The sequence below is a fragment of the Triplophysa rosa genome, linkage group LG12, assembly GCF_024868665.1.
Source record: "Triplophysa rosa linkage group LG12, Trosa_1v2, whole genome shotgun sequence".
Lineage (NCBI taxonomy): Eukaryota > Metazoa > Chordata > Actinopteri > Cypriniformes > Nemacheilidae > Triplophysa > Triplophysa rosa.
In genome coordinates, this window is record NC_079901.1 from 12,859,359 (window position 1) to 12,882,678 (window position 23,320).

The window sequence follows — 23,320 nt, forward strand, 5'->3', positions numbered from 1 at the left end:
TACCCACATACAAAACACTCCACACACACAATATGCACACGTACTAACACACATAGACATAGACACACACATGGACACGCAGACACATGGACGCGCACGCACGCACACACACGCACGCACGCACACACACAGACATGCACGCACAGTGAAAAGCACACATTTAAGATAAAGGAGAGAGAAGCACAGGTCAAATATTAAACAGACTATAAATTCCTATATGACTTATTATATATACTTATTAATTAAGTAAAACTTAAAAATTCTAAATTCTAAAGCAGCCCCCTCAGCCAGGCAAATATAAAAAACAGTATGCAAAGGGTGGCGAGGAACCCAAAACTCCAATGGAGAAAAAAGACCTCAGGAGAACCCGGGCCCAACCAGGGGATTCCAGTTCCCCTCTGGCAAAAGCTGCTGCCTCTGCACAAGCTCCAGAGAGCTTGCACAACAAGGCTAAATAAAAATAAATAAACTTAGTAATAAGGTAAATTATAGATTTAAGATTATCCTTAATAATCTAATAGCATTTTAAATTTTGTAGTGAAATTGTAGTGATATCTTCTTTTGTGTCCTGCAGAAGAAAGAAAGTCATACAGGTTTGAAATGACAAGAGGGTGAGAAAATGATGACAGAATTTTGTGCAAACTATGCCTTTAGGGGCGATTCACATTTCGCGTCTAAAACCGCGCGGAAAACGCGAGCCGTGCCGCTTTCTCTTGTCAAATGACCCGCGGTCAAGTTGAAATATTCCATCTCGATGCGGCGCCGCATCGCTCCCTATTTGCGCACGCCTGCCGTGTGTCTACATTTAAAATAACGAACTTGCGTGCATAAAAGACGCAAAATGTGAATCGCCCCTTTTGCATCCACCCAAAACACCCAAGCAACGATCTAGATAACCCTACGTAATACAAAGTACCACATGAAATACCCGGCAACAGTGTCTTTACACAAACAAACATCCCTCAGAAAATGGGAAGGTTGGTGATATAAACGCTTTTGAACTGCCGAGTTATCAAAGCGAAAAGAAAATGAATGCTCTCAGATGTCTCCTCTCCTTAACCCCCAAGCTATAATGCCAACGTCTCCTCAAAGCCCCTTTTCATGTCTCGTGTAATAGCACGTGCGCCTTTATGTGAGCTTGAGAGCGACGTGTGTGCTTCACATATGGGGCATGCGTGTGTGCAGTGTGAGTTCACTGTAGCGTGAGGTCTAGCAGTCTGTTCGGTCAAAAGGTTTATAGCCTGATTACAGACTACACGCCAGAGATTCAGAGACAAAGAAAGACAGCCAATGAGACAGGAAGCATACACTGTTTGTTCCACGATCACCCATCCACGCACCTTCCTCCGCAAGGTGAAGAGGATCATTCTGAAGACGATCGCGATGATGATGTGGGAGGTGATTTATATGGGCCGAGATGATGAGGTCATGCGTCTTCAACCGGACGGGAAAGAATGCTGGGAAAGCAGCTGGCCAGCCGAGCACATCAAAAACAGAGCATGTGGTGTCCAGACACACCAGAAACACTTCAAATGGAGAGAAGAGAGTGTAATGAGAGAGAGAAAGGTGTGGACAGAGAGTCAGTCTGAACAGGGTCAAATGGCTGAACTGCAGAGGATTGGTTTAACTGACAAAGCCAGATGTATTTTAGTATAGAATGACAGCAGCAGTAGCAGCCAGCTGTTGGTATTGAAATGCTGACAGCCTGGTTCTAACCGCTTTTACTCATCTCTGCTCGTCTCATCTCTCCTCTTCCGATTTCCTCTCCGCTCTTTGCTTTGTCTCCCACTTGTTATGGAAGATAGGTTCGCACAATTGTCTCTCTCTCTTTTTCTCTCTGTGTCTCACCGAAACACTACCGTGTTTGCCGGTTGCCATGACACTTAGACAAATGTGCGAGTTTCTGTTTGTGTATGTTTGTTTACTCGGTGACAGGCTGGGATGGAAGGATGGATGCGTGGAGGGTTAGTGTGTGGTCACTGATGTGATTGCGTGTGTGCGTGTGTGTGTGGACTTGGCATCCTGTTTATTCACTTTGAGAATTCTGGCAGCTCTTATCTGCCTCTGTCTGCTGATGATGATGTAATGCTGGTGGAAAGGAGTGTGGCGTGATATAGGGCAGCGAAAGAGACACCACTGACACTGTACTTCAAAAGTTCAGGCCTCATTAAATCATCCCGCAAAGCACTGACAGCCTGCCAGAACTTAGGAGAGACCAAACACAGAGACATGGATGGACTCAATGAGAATAAACTTTAGCTGAAACGAGTCACAGCTTCAAATGAAATGTAGGGCATACTGCGCATAATAATAAAAATGGTTTTGGAACGTAAGGTTGCATGTAGGCACATCTTATATTGATGGACTAGACAAACGAAAATCATTTTCAGTTGTGCTTAGTGTTTCCCTTAAGAATAAAAGAGAAATGAATTTTTCTCAGCGTCTTTTTTATTTTTTCTAGAAAGCAATGAAATTAAAAAGGGGAGAAAATAGAGATTGTTCACCCAAAAAATACAATTATGTCAACATTTATTCACCGTCATGTGGATCAAAACCTGTATATGACTCTTAGGTGGAACACAAAATAAGACAGTTTGAAAAATGTCTCAGTGGTTTTGTGCCTACACAATAGGAGTCAATGGGGGGACAATGTTGTTTGGTTACCAGCATTCTTCAAAATGCTTTTTGTGTTCTGCAGAAGAAATAAAGGTTTGGAATGACATGAAAATGAATAAATGACGGAAGAATTTTCGTTTTTGTGTGAACTATCCTGGTTTTCAGATTTTTCTCCCGAAAAAAGAGGCCTCCAAAATCTCACATGTCTTTACAGGTTTCAACAATAAATCAAACTGTCTGAGATTTTCCAAGATACCAAAAACTTCAAAATTCAAAATATACAGAAATTCTTTAAACTATGTTATCAACATTTCTGTTCTGTACTGATATTATATCTCTATTGTCTCATTCTCTTTATTTCTCATATGGATTTAGAAGTATCCTCCTTTTGGGAAAGTTACTATTTAAATAAAAAAGTCAAAATATTTTTGAATTGTAAGATGTCACTAAGTTACGGTATATATAATGTAACAGTGTATTGAAGGGATATTAAATACATTTTCATTATTTTTCACACTTTTGTTTACAAGCTATGTATGACTTTCATAGCCTAACACAAAAGAAGATATTTAGAGAAATGTCTTTTGTGTCCAATGGAAATCTACGGATGTCAATGTTGTTTGGTTATCAACATTCTTCAAAAAAGTCATACACGTTTGAGATGACATGAGGACGAGTAAATGATGAAAGATTTTTTGTTTTAGCGAACTATCCCCTTAAGTCTTAATGTGTGTGTGGCAGATGGAGGTGTGAACAGCAGCAGCAGGTTCTCGGGGAAGCTCTGGCCCTGCTGAAGTCGTCTCGTGGGGAGATGATGTCCATTAAGAGCCGCTTTACACACTTCCAGGAGAACTGGGAGGACAGCAAAGCACTGATACAGCAGAGTTGCATCAGTGCTGACGCCGGTAATTAAACACACCCAAGTACAAAACAACCTCTGCTCATGAACTCTGTCCTGCTTCAGAAAAGCTGTGCATCCAATTTTACATCTGATGCGACTTGTGAATTTATATGCATGCATGTGTGTGTTTAACGGGCTCACACGCACGCGCGTGCTCGGAGCTAATGCAGGCGGATCAGAACCAGTGCTCACTCGCGCAATGCGAGCATGACATTCACAATATATCATGTCACAGTCTGAAATTAAAATAGGAACACACTCTCCCTTAGTGGCTGTGTGTGCGAGTCCGTGGCTATTAGATTGAGGGCGCAGTGTACCCGCTGTGCCGAGATAATTGCGGTATAATGATAATAGTGAATGTGAGACATTTGCTAATGTAGCTGGAAGAGAAGAGAGCGTCAGAGGAAGACAGGACCGATTTATGACCCTCAGAAGTGCGTGCGTTGCATTGACACTCTTGAGGATGAAATTTCTGACTGAGTTCTCGTGAGGATACAAACATTTCTCAGCAAAACCGCTTTATAAAGGAACTTAATACCAACTTTATTTACAGCAACAATGAGAAAAGTTGTGTTTTGGGTTAAAGGTTAAGATTAGAAGGATTAGCTAGTCATAGGTTTGTATTAGGGTAAAGTATATTCAGTCTCCTGAATGCCTTTCAGTAACCTATTGATGCCCACAGGTGGTGTGAGACATGGCTAGAAAGCAAAACTAATGAACTAATACTTGCCAAATGTGGCAAGGATAAGGGAAAAGATATGAATATACATCAATAGAGGTTATATTTTGGGGTTTAGATTCTGTGCTTTTGGACTTCAAGGAGTGCTCACGAAGATATAAACACGCATTTGTGTGTGTTTGCACATAATATCTGTGTAAGAGAGAAAATTAGGGTCTTACAGTTAGGACAAGCATGTGTTCTCCATAAACAGGAGATATGTTGTGACTTGCATGTTTGTGTGCATGTTCAAAGAATGTTTGCATGTTTGTGTTCGGTTGCTTAGCTGCAATATTTGCAGCATGCAAATCGCTCCATGCGCCGATATGAGCATATGTATGTTGGCCATGTGTTGTTCAACATAGTTTTGGTTAACAGATGGTTTGTACGCCGTAGGGCGAGTTAACCTCTCGCTCACCCCATGGGGCGTGTGTGTCTTCTCCCCACAAACGGTTCGAACCGCCTCCTCTCTGCCTGTTGCACGTTCCAGATTCCAGCGAACGCATGCGTGTTTGTGTGTGTCATTGAGAGGTGAATGAGTACACAAAGCCAGATTACTTTGAACCAATGCACAGGTATTTCGTTTACAGTACCCTAAGGAGTGTTTAGACTTTGCTTTTTAAACCGCCAAACCCCTAGCTGTCTTTCAGCACGTGGTCGTGTGCGTTTAACACATACATGCTTTTGAATTCAAGCATGTGCTTGATCAATTTAACTAATTCATTTAATTAAGCACTCAGAGAAAAGTACATTGAACTATTTGTGCATATAGAGAAAGGTAAAAGAAAGCATGTATATGTGTGTGGGGGGGCAATCTGATATGGGTGTTGGTGCAACAATTATGCGCTGCTACCAGTCTGTCTGCTTTCCACGGTTCAGGCAAGACAAAAGAAGAAAGGAATAAAAATGTAAAGTCTGATTCTTTGTCTGAGCGTAATGAAGGTTTGGTTTTAGCATTATAGGAACAGGTGTATGTTTGAGCTATGGATATTTTTTAAGTTGTTTTTTTTCATTCACTACTATTTAAACTGTAAAAAATGACAAACAATACATTAAATATGTTTTTGTCATGTTTTTAGCTATGAAAACAAAGTTGATTCCTGTTTAGAATATGTATTTATGTTAGTACAGGATTCATGCACTATTTTACACTAAAAAAAGAATGTTCCAACAATACATTACAGATGATTTTTAGTCAAATTCAGTTGAACAGTTTAATTAAATACACATTAAAAACCATAAAAGAGTAGTTTTAGTAGTTTTTTTATTGCAATGGTGATTAGTATTTACTTTGAAAGTCTTTCAAAAGCATTTAAAAAAATTACATTTCAAATCATAAACATTTGCAATATATTTACATATTAGATTATACTTATAATCTTTTTAAATGAATCCTTAAAAATATATATTTTTATATTTTGACGTGAACTGCAGAAAAATATAAAAAAAATGCCTAGCAGCTCTTCATTTAATTTGAAAAGTAAAGTAAAATAAAAAAAACTTTCCAAAGAAATACTTGAATGCATGAATTATACTTTATTCAAAACTACTATTCTATCTGATGCATTCTCAAATTTGATTGGTCGAACTACAGCCATGTAGTCTAACAGCACTCCTCATGTGACACTGCATAAAACAATTGCTATGGAGATTTCAGAAGTCTCTTATCTCTGGTCCTTGTGGCCCGTACACAAATCTACACCCATGGCGCATAAGTACAGCCTGGGAAAACCAAAGGCAAGTTCAAACACACATGCAGGGCGGGGCTTGTGAGTGCACCCCCTACACGCACACGCACACAAACTGTAAACACATCATCCAGTAGTATGCTAAAAAGTTTCACCCAATGCGTTCATTCAACCCTAACCCGCGCTGGGTCAGCACTAACAGCTGCTGTTCAGGCGCTTAGTCAGCTGAGAGAGACAGTTCAAGTTGGAGTATGTGTGCGGGTGTGTGTTTGTTCATGTGCATGAGACAGCACGATTGGGACCAAGTGCAACAGAGCCTATGGAAACTGCCCCGTGACCTGAAGTGCGTCTATCATCAGATATAGGCTCGGCTTCGCGCTCTCTCTCTCTCTCTCTCTCTCTCTGTTTGTGCAGGCACTGCATTGGTGTAGCCTGTTGACGTGAGTTACTGCGCCCACTGCCGATGTGAAAAGTTCCGTGGCATTTTCTCACACGTCTGAGAATCTTTCCGTAGTTATCTTTGTTATGCCATGCACGAACACCTCTATGAGCTTTTTCAGAGTGATGAGTTTTTACCTTCTTGGTTGATGGATGTACTGTGTGTTTTTGTTTCGTCTCACCTTGCAAGGATTCAGAAGAATTTTTTTATTCTTTTTTTTTATTCCCCCTCGAGTACAAATAAGTGCCTCATTGATATGTTGTCATCTGTTTATTTTCGAATTGTGGCTTACTTGTCCATGACTATTTACTGTATGTAGACTGTATTCCAGATAGTCTGAATCTGCCCCACCAGAATCCATTTAAAGTGCTTGTGTACTATGTAATAATACTGTCTGCTTTAGAGGGTGGGAACCATACTGACTAGATTATCCTGCACCTCAGTGATCTCATTGTCTTTCCAGTAGGTCAAATTAGTTTACGCTTGTTGTTCTGATGCATGTTGTTTTTTCAGAGGTTGCTGTATTTGAATTGGTCACAAATAAATGTTTAACTAGGGTTGAATGTGTTTGCCGCTAGTTACCTCGGCAACCACTACTGCATTCTTCATAACTCACAAAATAAACAAATAAAAATGGTAAAGAAGTCTGACCACTTTCACAATTACGTTTCTTTTAAGAGTTTAAGCGCCAGCAACAGAAAGCTGATGGTGTGGAGGCGGAGCTTAACAGGCTGCAGGGGGAGGTGCCAAATTTGACAACGTGTCTTGATGCAGCACAAGAACAGATTTTGCAGTTGGACAGCCAGGTCCAGACCCAGAAGCTACTGCAGAATGAAAACCAGGAGGCCTGGTCTCTCATACAGGGTGTGTATAACCAACAGTTGAAATGAATTGAAATGTTGAAATACTTTCTCCTATCTTATTTCAATGTGCAGAGGTAGCTGGGTGTAATCCATTATTAGGTTCATTACCCATTGAGACTCGGTGGTGATTAAAATCAGAACATTGCTCTGTTTAAGCATCTTAACTGGTCTGACAAAACAACATAGGCTCACCCAGTGTACCTGATATACGTTTGTCAGATCTTGTTTAGATGGGTGGGGTGTTCTGGAAACTTGTTTGAAAATTATCTTTATTTTTGTGATTCATTTGCGGTTGCTAGAGGTCCAGTTTTACAAACTTCAGATTTAAAGATTGGTTAGAAAAGAATGAAAGAATGGTGAAAATATTTTCATTTTTGTGTGAACTATCCCTTTAAGTGCATGACCGTAGGCATACATAGACTTGCATTGGGCACTTTTATAATGTAAACCATTTAAATAAGTTGCGAAACAGAAACGTTAATGTGCTATTTTATTTTTTAATTTTTTAAATGGAAACGTTATTGATTTACAATTCAATGGTCAATGCAGTGTCTATGTTTTTGACTCCACACTTTTTACACTCCTTTTACACACTTTGTCTGTTTGTCGTCCATGGACATCCATACTCATTCGGTGTGTTGATTGTGTGTGATTGTGTAACACTGTGTTATGGGGTCCCACCTGGGTTTCTAGACGTTTCTCTGATGTGTTTCACTCTCTTTTTCAGTTTGGTTCTTGCATGTGTGTTTGTGTAGTGTAGCACAGAGTGTGTGTGTGGGTGGTTCTGTGTAAAACAGGTGTTTCGGTGTAACAGTCGCAACTCTTCTTCTTGTTCGTTTATGGAGCTGCTGAAACTCTCAGTGGTTCAGTTAACGTCTGTGAAATGTTCTGAAATGCCAGCAAGCCAATTTCCCCTAAACGCTAGAAGCTGTCAAACTGGATTTATTTCCATCATTTGCCTTTAAAAGTATACAGTTTACATAAGGCACAAACATATTTTTGATATCTTTTCATATACAAACTGTCAGTTATTCCCCGTTTACTAAAACATCATAAATACATGTAATATATATATAAGTATCCCGTAGTTATATAAAGCATAAGGTCACTATGAATTGTGTAGCAAGGGCTACATATCAGTTTTGACAAATTTGCCCTTTTGTGTTCCACTGGAAAAAACATCATACGGATTTGGAATGGCATGAGCATAAATTATGACAGAACTTTGTGAAAACCAAAAGAGGAGAACCATTGTCCATGTCCTAACCAGCCAGTAAGACTATCAATTAATATGATAAATGAAGCAGACAAAATGTTCCTTCACATTTGAAGTAGGAAAGAAAAGAGCAGAAAGGAGGAAAAAGGAAGCAAACAAGTTTATACCTCTCGAAGTATGGTCTCGACTGGTCATGTTACAGTGACCAGAAAGCAATTATCAGTTCATTATTGAACAGAAAAAAGGCCTTCTTCTAGCCACTCTTTTATTTCCCCCATCGAGAAAATGTCAGACTGACACAAGCAAAGCAGCGGAGAGCACTTTCACCAGAAAAAGAACCAACTTAACCGCTCTCAGCCTCTCACAACCAGCCAGTCGGCCAATTCCCAACAAACAGGCTGAACAAAACAGACCATCTTTCTCTGGATGAAAGTGCTCTGAACCGATCCCATCAGGAAGCGAAACCCCCGGCCTCTGTGCACTTCTGGAACATATCCTGTTGTGGTAGAACACAGTTACCAGAACAGAACTGCATGAGCGAACCTGCTCGCCGACAGTTTGAGAACAGGATGAACCTTTTCGTTATGAGCTGTGATACACTTTGACTTCAGATGCTTATTGCTCGACCCTCGGATCCTTTTTTGTAATTTACTGTGGTATTACACTTTTTTGTGCGGTTGCTGTGTGAGGTCAGACAAACCGGCTATTCTGTCATAATTATTATGTTTATTAATGGCCTGTGTTTTCCCTGAAGATGTGCTTCAAAATTAGACCCGAGTTTAACAAATCATTTCTCTCTGGATCACAGAAGTCTTGCAGCGTCTGGAGTATTTTTGTCCTGGGGTTTATGATGCTAATCATTAGGTGTGTAGGAGGAGGGAGAGAGGTCAGAGTGACTTGACTCTGGTCGGTGGCGGCGGTAATGGGCAGTCTTTCATTGACTCTCACTGCCAAAACCTGTGTGCTGTTCTGCACGTCTCTGCCTGCTTTTACACGAGTGACTTGTTACATTTACATCTTTGTAAATGTCTGTATTTTTCTCCATGCAAATTTGGTGTGCAAGTGTTTTGTCAGGTTGACATCATCATTTAGAATTTGGAAAAACTTGAATTTGATGGATGTTGCAACAGTATTAATGCATTTGATGAATTACATTTTTGATATAAATTGTCATACATTTTATAAATGTGCATTTAAATAAAAATTGGATGATATAATACAATTTTAGTGCTTCCCATTCACTTCTATTGTACAAAGCAAAATCGCCAGTGTTAAAAAAGGTCAAATTAACTCTCACAGTGTTTATATAATCCACACTTCGATAGTGTGGATTATATATACAGTACACTGTGAGTGTTAATTTGACCTTTTATAACACTGGCGATTTTGCTGTGTATGGACAAAAAAGCAATGCAAGTCAATGGGTACCGCCATTGTGTTCTGCAGAAGAAAGAAATGAGTAAATGATGTCAGAATTTTCATTTTTAGGTGAACTATCCCTTTAAAATGTGCAAATTTGTTTGATGCATTTTCACTAAAGCACAAAATAGGGAGCCGCAGAGGTGACGTGTTTTCATAGGCCAACCCGGAAGTTGGCGCTGCAGAGGTTCCCTCGACCGAAAGCCTGTGCTTTTTGCCCATACACTTTTGGAAGATCGCAAAAAATAAGATCTGTGATTAACAAAGGTTATGATGTTTACATGTTTTGTCTATCAAGATAATCTTTATGAATTAACACGACATTTGTTACTTTTGAAGGCGAAATACAGTCGGCAGAAGTAAAAAGCTAACATGATGCTATAAACAGACTATACTTAAGGTCGCTCGATATCAACGTCATCACCACCAAGCCTCCGACAACTCTTTCAAACTTTTTTAAAAATGTGTAAAAAAAAGTAATTACTCCGTGAATGAATCCGCATCTACGTTTTTAGAGATTTGTGCCCATGTTGCATTATTTGTGAGCTTTATATGCGTGATGACATCTAACATCCCTGCCAAAGGAAGAAGTCGCTTCCGCAACCGCCATTTTTAAGACACAATAAGGCTTAGCAAATTATTCACAGGGTGGTTATAATTGGTGTGTTTTATGTCATAGAATAAAACGTGAAAATATGTAGAGGTTTTGTTTACCACAGACCTTATTTCAGGCGATTTACCAAAAACCCATTCAAAAAATCCATCGACTTTAGGGCGATGGAACCGGTGCTATCTCGCTTCCGGGGTTTGCATACAAAAATACATCATCTCTGCGGCTCCCTATTCGGGTGGGACATTGAGTGACTCCTCCCCCTTTTCAAGTAATAAATAGCATTTAGTTTACCTCACAGCCTGGAGTTTTATGAGTAGCTAAAGTGCAGAATGATGACATTTGTATTTGTATTGGAGACTGATAGATATCCTTAAAGCTGACATATTCTAAAAGCCAAATAAATTCTGTTTTAATTTAATAAGGACCTTAATTATTTCTGCTGCAAAATCTGTTGACAATTTCGCTGACCGTGTTGACTTTCTATTGAATTGCAATTTGTTAAATTCCCTTTCCTGTCATTCCTGTTCAATTTCCAATTTATAAGTCCATTTCAATTTCAATTGCAGCGCATAAAAATTTGAGTGAGTTTAGCAGGCGAATATGAGTTTGTATGCCCATAATATGCATAGATTTCCGCTGCGTACTGTGACTGCAGTAGCACAACTCTAAATCAGCGGCTTCTCTCACTCCTGCCGTCTTCTGTCATCCTCTTCTCTCTCACCTCTTTTAAAGTGTCTCCAATTTCCAGTCCTTGGCTCTTTTACAAGTTGTCTGTCTCTTTGCCCTCTTCACTGATCATGAGAGCAGGGCCGAGTGAATAGGCTCTCGCCCGATGTCACAGAGCTGAGATGATGAATGAGAACGTGTAGAGTTCACCCTCAATTATGGCTGCTGGCAACCGATAGCCACCAGATTATGCTTCATTGCTTCATGGGAGATAAAAGCAGGGGAGGGGGAGAGAAAGGAAACAAAGAAACCAAGAAAAGAAGAATTACATTTATTGGCTGAGGAGGAAACAGATGAATGGAGGAAGAAAACCAGATGAGCGTTTATAAGGGACTGACAGAAGTTTTAGCAGTACAAGTCATCTTCGAAGAAACTCGACTCTAACTGTGAACGTTATGGGGTATTTACAAAGCTGTAAGTACCTTGTCTTTCAAGACAGTTTGGAAGCGTGACATACAGTACATAATAAACAAGAAATAACGCCCCCTGTTTTCAGGTACTTTTTGTGTGCCATCTGCGGCAAAATGTCATCAGCATTTGCATATTTATTATAAAGTGGGAATAAAAGATTTAAATTATAATTACATTCAGTATAATTACATTCAGTATTTTGCTCACTATGAAATGTTTGTTGTTTATTCATCAAGTATGTGTGTAATTGATAAACACTTATAGACATTTATAATGTCACATATGACCATAATGACTTTTGTAATAAATTATTCTGCCCTTTTATTCAGTCGTGGTCAGTATCTCACAGTCTTTCTGCAGTGTTTCAAACAGGCTTTTCTGTCCGACAAAGCTGCTTCAGTAGCTTAACATCAGTGAATGTCTGTTTCATAATCCAGAGATTTTGATGTACTTTGATGTGTCTCTTTTTGTTGTTCTTTTTCTTTTTGGCGCTTTTCAGAATTTGCAAGTGTGAAGTCAGTTGCAAAACTGAATGTGTCCTCAATACTAAATCGAAAAACACATTTCCACACCTCATTAAGCAGAACAACCACTTGTAACTGTTAATAATACAGGGGTTTCTGATGTACCAGATTAGCACATTAGAACTATTTCTGTAAAACAGTCTTTCTAAAGTCAAGGCTGCTGAACATTTCGTTTTTGTCATTGTAGTTAAACATTTGGAAATGAAAAAAACATGCAATGGATTTACTTGGAAGAGTAACAGTAATGGACTGTATCTTAGATTAGGAGAAGTTTATTTCAAAAACATAAAAAAGAACGATAAATGTGCTAGTGTATTCTGACAAGTGTAAATATGGCACAATCAGCAGTCTGATCAATCGAGATGCTTGAAGTTCACATGAAGTGTCACTCGGACCAGCAGTACAGCCTCTTGTTTGCTAGGGGGCATGTGGTGTCATATTATGGATACCTTTTTGTGACTAACTAGCTGTATTTTGTTCTCACAGGCCTGAGGGAGGAGATGAAGACTCTGAATGAAGATCTCCAGAACAACATGCATGAACGAGAGCATGTAAAGGAACTCCTGGAGTAAGTAACAGCTGTCACTACCTAAATATATATCATTTTAAATTTACTTTGATTTAAGATTGAAAGAAAAGTCTCAGCAAACATTTGAATTCTTGCCAACAATTTGAAGTCGAAACAAAATATTATTGTCTTTGAGAAGCAGCTCACTTGGTCCTAAACGGACTGTCAAGTATTATAGATACGAATACACAGGCACTAATCCCCAAATTGTTTTGAAGACAAACACACTCATTTACAATCTGACCTGGTATTCTCATCCTGATTTACCCAAGATTCAACTGCAATTCAGCAGTCTTTAATTCCTCTTTATCATACAGTACATACTACATCTAAGCACAGCTCACAATTCAGCTCAATACACCATCATTATGTATGAAAACACACCCCACTTTTTAAAATGATTTAATATGTGTCAGGAGGAAGAAGGAACAGTTTTAACATGCTTAGTTGAGATCATCATCTCTGTTTGATAGAAACCAATTCATCTTTCATTTGCATGCCAGCGTGATGCTGTCTACACGATATATATTTATGTAACCAACGTGATGAAGATATCTTTATTGTATGAAGTGGCATATCTACTCATGAAGGGAGTTTATTTTTCTTGGAAAAGCGAGGTGCAGATGGAACAAATGCTCTGTGACCTGGCAAGAGCGCGAGGAAAGATGTGTCAGGTGTTGCTTCACAGAATACACCATCCTTTGCTGAGGTGCATCACATTACACATAGTGAATCACCATTGGATTAGACCTTTTTTAATAATCCATCCTACGTCATGAACGACAATTTAACTTGAGCAAGATTTTTACTTGCTTTGCCAGCATTTTTACCGGCCCCACCACAAGAAAAGTTTGATTTGATTTTATTATATGTCAAAGAAATATATATTTTTGTTTATAATTTCTCATAACTTTTTTAGAAGCATAAACATATATTAAAATCTAGAAATTATAGATAGCTCTTAATACAAAAATGTCTAATCTGTAGACATGAACCAAATCTTTGTTAGGCAGCTATATACTTCACCTTAAAATCTTCAGAATTCACAACAACAATGTTCAATACATCATAGAAAACGAAATGTGTAAGTTTGTGAGGCATAAAACACATACACTGGTCTCATGCCAGTGGACAACCTTCGATGTTTAGCTGTGTGCTCTCATAACCCTTCCCATCCTTATCTCAGTTTTCTCTCTTTGTCTGTGGATAAGTGCTGTCAGGTCACTGTGGCATGGCAGGACAGTGTATCTGATGTGACAGTGCTAGCCGTCACGGCCACTCTGGCATTGACAGCTGTGTGTGTGTGACGGGACTCATGGCGTGTGGCTCTTCCTGTCGTCTGTGCTAATGTGTTTTGGTAGGCTGATAAACAGATCTGGCTTTCATTTTGCTACCTGTCTATGAAAACACATCAATGAAAAACACGCCCCATCCTGCCATTTATGTTCAGTAAATGTGCAACCCCTGATTGTTCCATCACTACAAGGCAACAGATCACTGTCAAAAATGTATACCCGTTCTGTTCCTCTCTGGTGAAATGAGCTGCCAGCCTCCACCCGAGCAGAGAATTTTACGTCATTGAAAAATGCAATTAATATCACATACTGTTTTATTAAAATAACACAAAATCCACTTGAAGAATTCACTTGAACATTGATCAAAGCCAATATCAGATTATTCTAGGCGCTGTGATAAGTGTTTTTTTAACCTAGATGAAACATTGTTTAAGGAACATTTGTTTTTCATGAGGACATATGGTAATATGGAGTGGAAATAGAATAAAACAACACAACACATAATGTTAATGTGCTACGTTCAATTTGTAATCTTATTTGCCAGCCTAAATGCCTCTTGAGGCACGAAGATTCTTAAAGGGATAGTCCACCCAAAAATGAAAATTCTGTCATCATTTACTCACCTTCGTGTTGTTCCAAATCTGTATAAGTTTCTTTGTTCTGATGAGCACAGAGAAAGATATTTGGAAGAATGCTTATAACCAGACAGATTTTGCCCCCCATTGACTACCATAGTAGGAAAAAAACAATGGTAGTCAAAGTGCCCCAGAACTGTTTGCTGTCCTACATTCTTCAAAATGTCTTCTTTTGTGTTCAACAGAACAAAAAAATAAAAGGTATTTTATCCTACTATGGGAGTCAATGGGGGGCAAAATCTGTCTGGTTATTTTTGGGTGAAGTATCCCTTTAACCTAATCTAAAATATACAAGCGAACACGCCAATAATACGGCCTGAATTATTCAGCTTTCTCAGTAAAGATGTTTCGACAACTTTTTCCCAGAGGACCTTTGGACCTTTTGTATTGAATTGCGGCTCCTTTGAAACAACATGACGTGTGTGCCAAAGCTTTGATATCTCCCTATCAGGCAGAAAAAAAGCTCAGTGTTTGTATGCAGAGTCTGTTCCCATGGCAACCATACAACCTCTAACCCTACTTCAGACATACATCACACATCTGCCGCACTACCAAGCCAGTTTGTTCCTGTTGCTATGCTGATCCATGTCAGAAATAGTTTGAGGCGAGTTCAAATACACATGGAGTGACAGAGCACCAATGTGATTAACCTGCGGGGAGAGGGAGTGAAAAAGAACAAGAGTGAGAGACAGAGAGATAAAGAGACAGATTTTGTAAATGATTCAGGCTGCCAGGCTATGAAATATTATGAGATGTAGAGTTTATAACTTAGAAGAGGTTATGTTATGATATGCAAAACATCATCTTCCTTGGACCTCGAGGGACCTTCTCAACAGAAGTTACTGCCTTTGTCTTCTGCCCCTACGTATTTTACAGAAACATGACATCTGATCTCTCATTCAGTGCCTTGAGTTCAGATTTCACACCTACAATATTCTCTTATAGACACATGATCTTATGTGTCTTACACTGATCTAGTTGTATGAGCGTGTGCCCTGTGGCCTAAAGGGCACCTTTGAAAGATTTTGAGATAGTTTATGAAATAAACGTATGTTCCGCTTTATCAACCTCAAAAAGTATTGTCCTTGTTATTAAAGGAATAGTTCACCCAAAATGAAAATTCCCACATCATTTATTTACCCTCCAAACCTGTATGACGTAGGCTATGAATGAAGAATAATATTTTGAAGAATGTTGGTAACCAAACAACACTGAACCCCATTGACTTCCATTGTATGGACACCATCTGATATCTTTCAAACTATGTTCTTCTAAAAATATCTCTTTCTCAAAATATCATCTTTAAAATATTATTCTGGTGTTATACAGATTTTGAGCAACGTGAGAGTAAAAAATGAAGACAGAATGTGTATTTTAAAGCAAAGAGGAAAAAGAGAATAAGAGAGATTCGTATTCTAAACTTTTTTTTGGATAAAATGCAAGTTGCCATCTGGATGCTAAAGTGTGGTGGCTTGTTGCCAGGGTGTTGCTAAGGTGCAAATTGACTGGAACAGTAATTGCACCGCTCTTCTTAATGGGTCACATGTAGAGATCACTAATATATCGGCCAATAATCAGTATCGGCTATCGGCCGATAGTTTAAAAACAGCCGATGATCAGGCCCGATTTATCCTGTCAGTCAAAAGAGGACAGGAAAATGCAACAAATTTGTGTTCTGTATGTAATTTTTTTAAAGTAACATCACCAGTTTGAAGTTCAATATTAATAGACATTACATGAATTAAGATTCAGTATGTTAAGAAATGTTTATTTAATCTTCAGAATGTAGTTAATGCGAGTTAATAAAACCACTATACTATCGGCATCAACAGATATCACTCTGAATAATCGGTGTCGGTGGAGAAATTTAGTATTGTGCATCTCACATGTCACATAATATATGTCTGTGTCATCATATACATAAGTTACTTGTCAGACTTTATTATTTTAAATATGAGCAATGCTAACCGTGATGCCTGCCATAACAAACACAGCTAACCACAGAACAGTACACATCATTCATTTCTTTCAAATCTAATCCATTCTTTGGCAGAAGCCGGGCGTCTAGTGAGTATTTCAGTGAGATTTACAGTCCACGATCTTGTTTTCAGGTCCATCTGACCTGACAGCCATCAAGAGCGCTGCATGTTTTCATCCAAACGGAGACAACCACCTTTAACATGTTAATTCTGCAATCTCGCTCTGTCTCTCATCCTCTCTGTCTCTCTCTCTCTCTCTCTCTCTCTCTCTCTCTCTCTCCCTCCCCCTCGTTCTTATCTCTAGTGTCACAGAGATCCAGGGGAAATAAAAGGTTATCTTAACCCGCTGTCAGATAGCAGGGTGTCACAGAGCTCAGCAAAACCTTCAGGCAACCATAATAAACAAAGGAAGAAAGGTCTTCATCAGATTCATCAACTCCAGCAAGATTCAGCTGGGAGAGACTGGAGCTGTTGGGACTGGATTAGGGAGTGTTGGCGTGAGAGGGTGCAAAGTGTTCGTGAGTTCAGATGGGGGGATGTAGAAGGCTTTACAGTTGACAAATGACACCCGGAGGGAACCTATACCACACTGACCTTGACAGAGTATTACTGAAGCGCCGGGGGTGAAAAGGAGAGAATGCAAAACTGATTGTTACTCAGCTTAGCAATGCAGAGATCTCTCTGCTTTGTTGTGAGTAACGTTAGCCCCCAGGAGCCCCGGCTGGTATTGATGTTTTGTGGAGGGCATGAAAGGAAGAAAGAGAAGAGGAGAATTTCCTCTTCGTTAGCAACCGGGATCAGACATGCTGAGTATCCCGAGCGTGTAACCACACCCCCCCAATCTACGTCAGTTCATGGTATGATTTGACTTAGACCGCCCAAATGTAAACGCAAGTAAGGTGGGTGTACCTGTCAGAACAATTGAAGAGGAACCTGATGTTCCAAATATGGTAAGAGGCGTTACATTTCCATCACACGCTTGCAGTATTCGACCAATCACTAAGCACTGGTTAACTGACCAATCACAGCACACCTCGCTTTTCAGAGCCATGAGCTTTGTAAAAAATCTGCGCGTTTCAGAGAGGCGGGGCAAAGAGGAGATACAAACATGCACGGTATGTGGAAAATACAGCGTTTTTGAACCTTAAATCATGTATACACATTGCGTTACATCTTAAACAAACAATAATATTCGTTTTAGCCCTGTCATATGAACCCTTTAATTTCACGATGATATCATCTTTGACATTGCATTACTCAGTTAATATTAAAGATATTAATGTTAGTTTTACAAAATGTTCTTAACGTTATACAATATGATTTTATGTAGAAAACAGTAAATCACCAAAAAATGACTTTAGCTGCGTTTCACAGAAATGGTCACATATTTTTTTTTAAATTATGTTGTATGCATGTTGCATTGGTGTGTTTGGAGTATAAACTGAAGCTCAGCTTTTCGAGAAGAATTTGACAAGGCTTGGCCAAAAATTACACACAACACATGTGCAAAGTTTATAAAGCCATGTTCCAGTCGAAAGCATATCGAATATCTGACAAATATTAATAACAGGTAAAATTGTTGGCCACATCCACACAAAGCCAGAACTTTCCCTATCCATTCTTTTTTTGTCCTTTTCACATCCTCTTCTTTCACAACACACTTCTTAAGAAATTTCAGCGTACACACGAAACCGCTAAACCGACTCAAAACGATGTAGTATAAACCTCAAATCTGTATGTGGCGCTGTAATTCTGCCACAGAGATACACTAAAAACAGAGAAGAAGAATTGGAGCATGCGTGCTGGGGTGATGACATCATCGTTTAACAAAAATGTACGGATCGGCTGTACACACGAAAACGCAACGGTGGCGTTTTCAGATTTATCCACTCTGGTTAGTACCTCCTCACTGCAGAACGCGACATCCAGGGGGCAAGGTTGGATCCTGATCCAGTCTCCTCCCAGTGCATTGTGATTGGTCGACACTGGATCCATTCTCTTTCCACTGCGTTTTGATTGGTCGACAGATTTCCACAGCAGTTTTGCCACAACACACAAACTTGCTGAAGACAATTTATTATTTATTAACATATTTTTAATAATGTATATAGATTTAGGGTTAGGCTAAGGGTTAGGGTATTTTTAATGGCGTATTTTACCAGGTTTAGGGTAAGGGTTTGGTTTAGAGTTAACAAATATTTAACAGTGATCATTACTTACAGGCGTACACTAAATGATGACATTGATAAGAGCAAACGTTGGTGACCACGAGTTGCAAATTACTCTCCAAATTGCGGCTAAGTATATAAACTGGGATCTGGATCCAACCTCGCCCCTGGATCTTGTGTTCTGCAGTGAGGACCATCTCACTCTGGGACCCGGTTTCAAAAAATAGCGGTTTCAGGCTCCCAAAACACCGGATCCGTGTGGACGAAACACCAATACGATACAAAATCTTGATGTATACAGCTAAGTGCCTCCTTGCGGATGGCCTCTGAGACATGAGGTGGAGATGGCACGTTAAACACAAAGCATTCAAATGCACACATGTGTTCCTGTAGCTCTGTTTGTTTCTGTAATTTGCATTTTGCTTCTGTGTTCATGTAGTTCAGTTGCATTAATAGTGCAAAGCTTGTGGGTTTCATTTCTAGGGAAATGACATACTGATGAAAAAAATGTATTATTTGAATGCGCCTCACCTCGCTTTGGATGAAAGTGTGTGCCAAATGCATACATGTAAATGTAACTCATTTAAACACACACACGCACGCACGCACACACACACACACACACACACACACACACACACACACACACACACACACACGCACACACACACACACAGACAGACACACTTGGCTGCACTGTTCCTTTCATTCTGTGATTCATTAAACTCCCTGTTCGCTCTTGTCACTTCTGTGCTAGCTAACTGATATATAAAATTGTTACTCAAACTACAGGGCAACGCTGTAAAAACCATAACAATTAGCAGCTGTATGTCAGAATGTGTTTTCTTCCTTTCCTTTTACACCTGCTTTTCACTTACTCTATCACTCACAGAGTTTTCAACACCCGTTACATTCTCTGCGATACCTGCCAAGATCACACATGGACGTGCCCTGGGCTGCACTGCTTTACACTGTGTATATCGGCCGCACATACTGAGTTGTGGTGTCAGACGAGGATGCCAGAGGGACATGCTTGGGTGACTTTTTGGGGAGGGGGAATTTTTTTGTTCTGTCTGAGCTCACAGGCAATAGAGAAAAGACAGAACAGATGCTAGCGGCCGCTGCTTTTAATAAACACACATTGCCGTTGTCTTTCAGGACAAAGTCCGCCGAGAAGGAGGAACTCCAAGAGCTGTGGAGCCAACAGGCCAGAGACCAGAAAGCCACCATGGAGAGGTACAATAAATCACAAATGAGATCTCTTTGATGTTTTAACTGTTTCTCCAAGTCAATAATGAGATTGAACGGAGATCAAAAGAATGTTGTTCAAAGGTGAAGTGTGTAATTTAAATGCCGCCGGTGTCACCAAACAGAACGACAAAAATGATGACCGTATTAAAACCCCCCTCCCTGCCCCCGTTCCTCCCTAAGGTAATTATTTTGGTAGAGCCAGAAATTAAAATGTAAAAAACCAACAAAAATTAAAAAACAACGTTTTTTTAATGTATTTATGCTCTGCATTGAAACTTACAGGCAAGAATATTTTAACAAAAAAAAGACATACTTCACCTTTACATCTCATGCATCTCGGAATGATTATCCCTTATGAAACAAAAATATATGAGCATATACTGGAAAAATCATGCAATATATTAAATAATACATTTCCATATAAACGGTTTCAGTGGCAACAACATAAACAAATGTAATGTGGCCCAAACCTAACCTCCGGTAGACATCCACAAAGAATCAATAACTGTTGAGTAGTTTTAATTTAATTTAATTTAATACAATTAATATACAATAAAATATTCGTATAAATTAATATTAATATAATTTAAATATAAAGTAAATTGTTATATTACAACCAAACACAGACCGGAAGTTAACTTGGCGCCAGGCGCGTACGTCCGATATACCTATATAACATATATTGGATTATATAGTAAATATATTAACAATGTATTTTTCTACATATTTTTAAATAATGTTTAAAATGTTCAATATATTAGCAGTTAATATATAGTATAAAATATATTTTCTTTGCATAACAGTTTTTTATATTAACAAATTTATACACATTCTTTTATAGCTTTGTACTCTTACTGCATGTCAACAATTATCTCTTTCATGTCTGTTTCTGAGAAATGTTACAAACATCTAAGAGTATTTTTGATATTTTCTCAGATATACAGTCACGTGTATCAGGACACTATACATAGAAGCAGGTCAGGCCTCCGTGGTCACGTTTTGTTTGTTTTGATTGATGTCATGGACAACTGTGCACAGCCATGATCTGTTGTGTACCTGTTTGAATAGGGTGTGCTCGTGTGTTTGTGCGTGTCTAACTGTGTGTTTCTGTGTATGACAGAGACTGATTTTGTTAGTACCTGTCAGTCATCTGTACGTTCAAGCGTCTCCGTGCATTCATGCGCATTCCTGGATGTGGTTTCGAGCGACGTGCGGCGTGTCACGATTGCTCCCCTGAAGAGAGATCAGGGTAGGCACTCTAATAAAGAAGAGGGTTTATGAAAAGGCATAAAAGCTTTTCGAAGAGGGCGAAGAGACCTCAGCCACAATGATGTGAGGTCTTGAAGACCTTAGAAGTGTAACGACAGGAACGTGATTAGAGAAAAAGGGGATGTGGTGCGTGTGAGCTCTGAAAGTGACATGTGCACGTGTTCCTCTGCTTTTTGAGGTCACTGCCTCCCTCTCCGTGTACCACAGTGGTGTTTCAGATAGAGAGATACTTTCAAGTTATTACGTTCAGTAAAGTGTCGGCAGGCTGAGATGCGTGTGAAGCTTTGTGATGGCAGATGGAAGCACTTCCCATTCCGGGCTTTGGGTTTCAGAGCTACCCGCACACACACACTTCACATCTCGGTTTTCAAAGCTCCTTTAATTTTCACCACCCCAGAGGAGCAACGATATCTCCAAAACAGACTCATCTGTCACAGGCACTAAACATATGATTTCTGATGACAGATATCTGAAATCTGTTCTAAATCTATCCCACTCCATCTTTTACCATGGTTCACACTCCTTCACGCTCAAAATGACTCTGAAACACCCGCAGATACACCCATGTGTTCCCCACATTGCATTCATTTAGTATTCAACTTTATATCAAACATATGTTAAGCGTCAATGTTTCATTTATTGTTTAGGCATTCCAGAAGCAGCCTGTGTGTGCATTCACGTTAATCTGCAATATCCAGCATCCACAAAAAAAAAAAAACACAGATGTGAGTGGGCCCATGGGATGACGCTTATCTTTGTTTCATTTACACAGACACCAGCTCAGAACGACCACCATAAAATCCCCTTCAGAACACCTTTTTTTGTTTTTCCATGACTGGTCCTCAGAGAGGCCTAAAGATATCTTCAGCTCAGCTGCTTTATAGAGGAAACTGTCTGATCTTGAAGTGATAACTGTTCCACATGGGAAGTGTACCATTGTCACACCATATCCTGAAGTGTCTTCCTTTATAAGGAGGATGGAAGCTAGATCAGATCTGCTGTGTTTGGGAATTTCCTACTTTTTTCCTGGAGGGAAAAGATAGAGAGAGAGAGTGACAGGGTCTCTTGAAGGTCCTTGTTCGGGGAGGTAGAGGAAGTTTTTGGACACCTGCTGTAACTGATAAGTGTGAAGCAGAGAAAAGGCATTTGGGCAAGATGAAGACCTTGTCACCACTTTTAAATGCGCATTGTATTGCAAGAACGGGCTGTGTGATATACGTTACATGTAGTTTGCTGCAAAGACATCATTTTTAGGTGTGCCCTTAAATCCCTATCCCCTCCATTTGAGTGTATAGGGCATTACTGTCTTGTGTATGAACATTCATTAAGTAAATACAGTGCAAAAAAAAAAAATTCTTACTAAGCATTTTCTAGTAAAAATTACAAATGAAGATTATTTAGTCTTCAAAGGGGGTAAGAAATATAATCTGGAATTTAGCTTTACCTTTTTCTTAAGTATCCAATGCATGATTTTGCTAGTTTGAAACATAAACCTACGTAATTCTTATATTTTCTTTTATAAAACAAGACATCTTAGGTCACTTTCCTTGTCAAGTTAATGTTCTATCTGATAAAAATCATCTTCTTTACCCAATATTTGTGTGTACTGTGTTGTTTGTGCTTATTAGGATAACACAGATTAGCAAACATGCTAACGCCCAACTCTAGTGAAATCAACTTTAAGTGTTAGCAGGTGTTAATCAAGTCTCTCATGCATTTAAAGAAGTGTTTTAAATTAGCTGTTTATCACATTCCATTTCGGTTATCCGGCTAAAAATCCCAGTTTACACTAGAATGACTTCATGCCATGCAGGGGACCAGCATCCAAATCAAAACATGTGCTGACCAACTATGATTTTCAGATTCTGCCTCAGAAGTTAGCTGACTATGTAGGCAACACAGAGATGCATTTCACTACTTAGGAACAAAGCCATTGTGTGTGTGTGTGTGTGTGTGTGTGCGTGTGTGTGTGTGTGCAGATATGCAGCTTTCCTGTGGGCGTAAATAGTTACATGTGTCGT

General features: G+C 39.3%; 1 protein-coding gene across 2 annotated transcripts in view; it reads left to right on the forward strand.

Annotated features, from left to right (window-relative positions):
- lekr1 (leucine, glutamate and lysine rich 1) overlaps positions 1-23,320 on the forward strand; it is a 69,591-nt gene that overhangs the window by 24,710 nt on the left and 21,561 nt on the right. For both annotated transcript variants that reach the window (XM_057348721.1, XM_057348720.1), the window contains exons 5-8: positions 3,358-3,521; positions 7,041-7,226; positions 12,621-12,702; positions 19,938-20,015. In XM_057348721.1, the coding sequence (XP_057204704.1) occupies positions 3,358-3,521; positions 7,041-7,226; positions 12,621-12,702; positions 19,938-20,015 (510 nt within the window). The remainder of the gene's footprint in view (positions 1-3,357; positions 3,522-7,040; positions 7,227-12,620; positions 12,703-19,937; positions 20,016-23,320) is intronic.